At 41.1% G+C, this 5856-nt stretch overlaps 1 protein-coding gene across 3 annotated transcripts; it reads right to left on the minus strand.

Moving 5' to 3' along the window:
- Nucleotides 1-777: 777 nt before the first annotated feature.
- LOC143880335 (putative disease resistance protein RGA3) lies at nt 778-5856 on the minus strand. Of its 3 annotated transcripts, none has more exons than XR_013251640.1 (3): nt 1986-5856; nt 1741-1896; nt 778-1236 (listed from the first exon to the last, which is right to left on the minus strand). XR_013251640.1 is itself a non-coding variant. In XM_077383223.1 (3 exons), exons 1-2 carry the CDS (start codon nt 5766-5768, stop codon nt 1992-1994), a joined length of 3663 nt encoding a protein of 1220 aa, XP_077239338.1. In that variant the 5' UTR covers nt 5769-5856; the 3' UTR covers nt 1607-1896; nt 1986-1991. The 3 variants fall into 3 exon arrangements, 2 of the variants coding, with proteins under 2 accessions (XP_077239338.1, XP_077239337.1); XM_077383223.1 differs by lacking the exon at nt 778-1236 and having other exon boundaries at nt 1607-1896; nt 1986-4252; nt 4367-5856; XM_077383222.1 differs by lacking the exon at nt 778-1236 and having other exon boundaries at nt 1607-1896.

The raw sequence follows: 5856 nt of genomic DNA on the forward strand, positions 1-5856 counted from the left end.
AATTTCAAAATCTTTTAATATTAGTGGGCCCAACTTAAAATTCCGAATTTTAAAATGATAATGGACCCACTAGAAACCGAAATTTTCGAAATTAAGTCGTCCCCTAGTCAAATTGACCGAAATACTAACCCTTTGGAATTTGAATTTTTCACAAAAAATGCCCCTAGAGAAAATGGATGGAAATGAAATGGAAATTGATGGAAAACAATGGAAAACGACAGAAAAACACAGGGAACAGACTCTAAAATGAGGAGAACTAACAAACGCCTTTGTTGGATAAAGCGGAGCAAAATAGGGGTGTCTACAATAATGTTCCCTTGAAATATGTCACCAAAATGTATCAAGGCGCCACTTATCCTAAAATTCCAACAAACGATCGATTGTACCCAAATAATAGACCCTGGACGATCGACCGTCTCAGTCCATGATAAAACAGTGTAGGACCCTTTCAGGTTTTTCAGATGTACGCAAGTTTCAATTTTTCTTTTGGATATATGCCCCAATTCTTTTATCAAAGCATTTATTTTATAATATCAACATTTTTAATTGTCACAAAGGAGTGGAGATGTATAGACACCTTCTTAATTAACATGCATGATCAAATTCTATTCCAATTTTAGATGCTAAGTAAATAGTTAGATTTAGGAATCAATCCATACTTAAACAACGAGTGTTTGAATTTCGAGTATCATCTCTTGGTACTCGTCAAAGTTAAGCGAGAAATCTCATAATTCAAGGATAAAGACCATGCATTGCATTGAAATCATGATAAAGACCTTACAGAATAAAAGAGTCGCTTATATATCATGCATTGAAATCCTATCAGCGAGTGTCATCCTATCTTCCCAAATAGAAGATGAAGTTTTCTGACAAAGGGTTCATAAATATTTTTCTCCAATGTACAACTACCACCATTAAAAGAACAGTATTCATCTTCTTTATCTTCTCTCTCTTTCTTTCTTCCCCTACTCTCTTTTTTTTTCATCTCCTCTCTCTCTCTCTCTCTCTCTCTCTCTCTCTCTCTCTCTCTCTCACGTCCCTTCGAAAGGAAGTTTCCCCAAAATTTTTAAAAAAATCAGGTGGTAGAAATCATATAAAATCGTCAGGGGAACATTTTCTCTGCATGTTGTGGTATGAAGCTTTAAGTATTGTACTTTAACTTTATTCATGACTACTGCTCTCTCTGCTGCCTTAAATGGCTATTACGTATCCATTTGAACATTTGTAGCTGGATTGCTGCATAAATTCAAATACTCAGTAAAAGGTAACTGAACCAACAAAAAGACTAAATCCTTTTAAGGATACTAAATGGTGCTGCCAAAGAAGTGCTCAGATAGCATAAACACACACACATTGCCTACACATTCCACTGGGGGCCATGGCCACATCCACAATTGGGGGGCCAGAATTCACCCCTGCATACAAGGGATTTTTCAAGTCATTGGGGTCCATGGCCACCCCCACACTATATGTCCCTCCGCCCCTGCCAATCATATTATGTCCCACGACTATAAATGCATCTCAAGGAAGTATCTAGGGAAAACTTGGGTGGTCCTCAACTTTATTTTAAGCCATGTAAATGAAAAGTTTTTGTCACTATTTGATGTCTTATAGAAGCAAAATTTCATAAATCAAATCAACAGTCAGTCACATCACTCCCGTTTTTATCTCCAAAACGGAATCTTAACATGCTCCAATTTTGTGTTAATGAAAATGAAAAAATTACTTATCTTTGTTTACCTGTCATGGTTGTGGATGGCAAGGTAGAGGAACTGAGAGTAATCCAACAATCTATCCTTTAATCCCATCTACATTCTAGAATCTCTTTCCACCACCGAATTCCATCGATTCAGCTCTCGCTCTGATTCTTAAAATCCTCCGTTCATGTTTCTACATCTGCCATGTTTTGTACAGAAGGATAGTCCTAGGCAATAATAATAATAATGCAATGGTAGAAAATGTTTAAACGGGGAAAGAGGACGCACCTTTGTCTATATGCAGACAAAATGGGGGATGTGTTGTATCTTGGGCCAATCTTGGCCGTCGTTCTTTTGACATGATTCCTTCAATTTAGGACATCCAACAAAATACAAACTTCTAAGTGTAGTGGGGAGGCCATCTTCTGGCAAGGATGATATTTCGGGACAGTAACAAATATGTAAATAATCGAGGGATGTGAGGTTTTGCATCCCATTGGGTAAGGACTTGAGATTTTCACAAGTGCAGATGAAAAGATTGAAGAGATTAGTGGGCAGCCCATATTCATTGTTGTTATCATCAGGGAACAACGAAAAGAGTTGAGGACAACTATCGATTATCAAATTTCTGAGAGAGGTGAGGCTTTGCATCCCCTTGGGCAAGGACTTGAGATTAGGACAAGAAAAGATTTCTAGGTTATTGAGCGTGGTGGGTAGCCCATGGTCATTATTTTCATCATCAGGAAACAAGGAATGGAGTTGAGGACAATCTTTTATTTTCAATTCTTTGAGGCAGGGGAGGAGGCTTTGCATCCTCTTAGGCAAGGACTTGAGATTAAGAAAAGCGGAGATGACTAGAGTAGTGAGCGTGGTGGGCAGCCTAGGGTCATTCTTTTCATCATCTAGAAACAAGGAATGGAGTTGAGGACATTCATGGACTACCAATTTTGTGAAAGAGGTGAGGCTTTGCATCCCCTTGGGCAAGGACCTGAGATTAGGACAAGTGCGGATTTCTAGAGTAATGAGCTCAGTGGGCAGTCCATAGTCATTATTTTCATCATCTGGAAAAAGGGAATGGAGTTGAGGACATTCACGGATCACCAAATTTTTGAGAGAGGTGAGGCTTTGCATCCCCTTGGGCAAGGACATGAGATTGTCACATGAAAATATTTGAAGGTCTTTAATTGTCATGGGCAGTGCTGACTCTTTTGAGAAAAGTGGGAGTTGAGTAGCAATGGATAACTCTACAAGGGAGGTGAGGTTTTCCAGCCGAGTAGGCATGGACTTGAGATTAGGACATCCGACAATTCTTAGAGATTTGAGCGTGGTGGGAAGCCCCCCCTCTCCATATCCCAAGGACTTTAGTCCTGGGCAGTCAAAGATTTGCAAATGTTGGAGAGAGGTTAGATCTTGCAAAGAGACCTTCTCGAGACAGCACTCCAACTGATGACACCCTCCTATGGTTAACCTTTGAAGAGAGATAGGGCAAGGCGTTGTCAAGCTTAATAGCATCTTCACGCCACAACTAATGAGTTCTAAGTCACAAATAGATGGGAGCCTCGGAAGGGCACTCAATTCTCTGCAACCATTTATATTTAACTTTGTGACGGCAGGAAGGTCAGCGGGCAACACCTGCAGCTTGGGGCAGTTCTGTAAGGTGAGCTCACAAAGAGAAGGTAGCTGGCAATCAAGAGGAAAGGGATGTTCGCAATTTCTACAATCCTCAATGGTAATGCAAGTCAGAGTGGAGAGATGTGACATCCAACTTGGAAAACTGACACCGCCATAGGATTCTATACTTAATTCTTTGAGGTTGGCATGGGGTTGGAGGCCTTCCAATACCCCATCGTTATTGACTATTCCATCTTGTGAACTGCCATATCGGGCCCATTGCAATGTCAACTCATTAAGGTATTTCTTATCTTTCAAATTGGCTTCTTTAGCCTCCTCTATGTTTTGCACATGCTCGAGACCCGAAATTTCAAGTCTTCCTTTAATGTTACTCAGGTTCTTCAACTCTCCTATCTGACAACCACTCTCTTCGCACACCTTGAAATGCGGCAATGTTTGGAGCGAAGTTAATTTTCCAATTCCTAGTAAAGGAACAGACTCTACAAAAATATTCCGTAGATTAACTAGATTCTTGATACCTTTGGGTAACCCTTCAAGTTGACTGCAAAATTCCAGAGTCAGCGTTTGCAGATTACAAAGACTAGCTACTGATTCAGGCAGCCTCTCTATCTTCGTGCCAGAGAGGTCAAGGTAGCGTAGATGTTTCAAATGGCCAATCGAATCCGGCAACTTGTCGATTGCAGATCCATTCAAATCCAATACACGCAGGCATCTCAACTCCATCAATGCATCATTGAGAATCTGGTTGTCAATGGAAGATGGAGCCCTCAGTCGTAAAGTGCGCAATCTCTTAAATTTGCTCAAGGCCTCCAAAGACATTGAACCCTCTTTGACGTCAGTCCATGATAAATGACGTGCCATTTCAGGGATGCTTCGTGGCATACCGTCTTCCATTCTACAACATTCATCCCCTGAGACAGATTCTGCTAGATCATGCATTAAATCATGCATCACGTATATTGAAGTCTCCAGAAAGAAGACATGGTGAGAATATTGAAGGAAAGACTTTAGTAATAAATCATCAAATATCTCCCCACCTATGTCTTCTAGGAGTGTGCTTCCTTTGGGTTGAATGAAGCCCGTAGCCATCCATTGTCGGACCAACACATCTTTCTGAAACCAATGATCTTTAGGAAATTTGGCACAATAGGCAAAACAATGCTTTTGATTGGCTGGCAGGTGACAATAGCTCAATCTCAATGCTGGCAAAATTTTATTATCATCATCCTTCCATATTTCGCTTGTCAAAATCCTTTCCCACTCGCTCACAGTCCTTTTATAAGACAAAATTCCCCCCAATGTCTTTACTGCCAAAGGCAGGCCTTTGCATTTCTTCACCATTTGCCTACCGATTTCCTCCAGTTCCGGAAAGGCATTTGAAATCCCTCCCGCAAAAGCACGCCGAGTAAACAATTCCCAACAATCAGCATCTGGTAAAACCTCCAAATGGTGGGAAGGAATTGCGCCCAACATCCTTGCAACCCTTTCATCCCGTGTAGTAATGATAATTTTACTTCCTTTCGCTCCAACTCCAAAAGGAGCTCGTAGAGTGTCCCAATGAGTATGAATTTGATTTTCACCCCACACGTCATCGAGAACAATTAAAAATTTCTGACCGTTGAGCTTCTCTTCGAGACGACGTTGAGCAGCATCCAGATTTGAGAGATCGCACTTGCTTCCACTTGCAGATTCAACAAGTGCATTTGTTATTCTCAACACATTAAAATCATCAGACACACAAGCCCACACTCGGAGCCCAAAATGCAGCTTGACCCTGTGATCGTTGTAGACGAATTGAGCAAGAGTAGTCTTCCCAACCCCACCCATGCCAACTATGGGAATAACAGAGTACAATTTATCATCATCAGCCAACAATTTTATAATTTTCTTTTTGTCGACTTGTCTACCAATAACATCAGATTTGTCTACCAAAGAGCTAGTTTCCCGTCGCTCCTGCTCGGTGTGGGGGCGCATCCCTCCATCTCTTCTTATTTCGAGATTGAGGTCATGTCTTTCCTTTGCAATCACATCTAACCTTCCACTAATCTCCCTTATCTCACGTGCTATGTCACGTTTGTTCTGGAAAATAGGGGAGATGTACTGGAAAACCCCTACCTTCTGTCTCTTGCTTGTTTGACCTTGGTCCCTCAACGCAGATTGTAGAGCTTCCGTAGCAACATCGTCCAATATGTCATCAGCGTCGTAAGCAATATTCTTGAGTTCACGAAGCCAACTTCCAACAGCCCTAGAGTGAAATTGCTTTTCCTCAGCATCTTCAATCACGTCTTGAATTACTTTCACTTTCCTCTCTAACTTTTTCAACTCCTCCTCAACACCAACACCCCATATTGATTTCATTTCTTCTATTGCCGATTGCGTCAACTTGCCAATCACTGCATCAAGAAGATGGGATACAAACATTTGTGCTATTCCTCCCATACTTTCTCCTCCAGAAAACAAGAAAATCCCAAGAACGAACCAGATGTTTGTCTACAGGAGAGAGAGAGAGAGAGCAGTAAGAGAGAGA

Source organism: Tasmannia lanceolata, unplaced genomic scaffold, assembly GCF_043159265.1.
Source record: "Tasmannia lanceolata isolate RefF3 unplaced genomic scaffold, GAP_Taslan_0.1 ptg000006l, whole genome shotgun sequence".
Taxonomy (NCBI): Eukaryota; Viridiplantae; Streptophyta; class Magnoliopsida; order Canellales; family Winteraceae; genus Tasmannia; species Tasmannia lanceolata.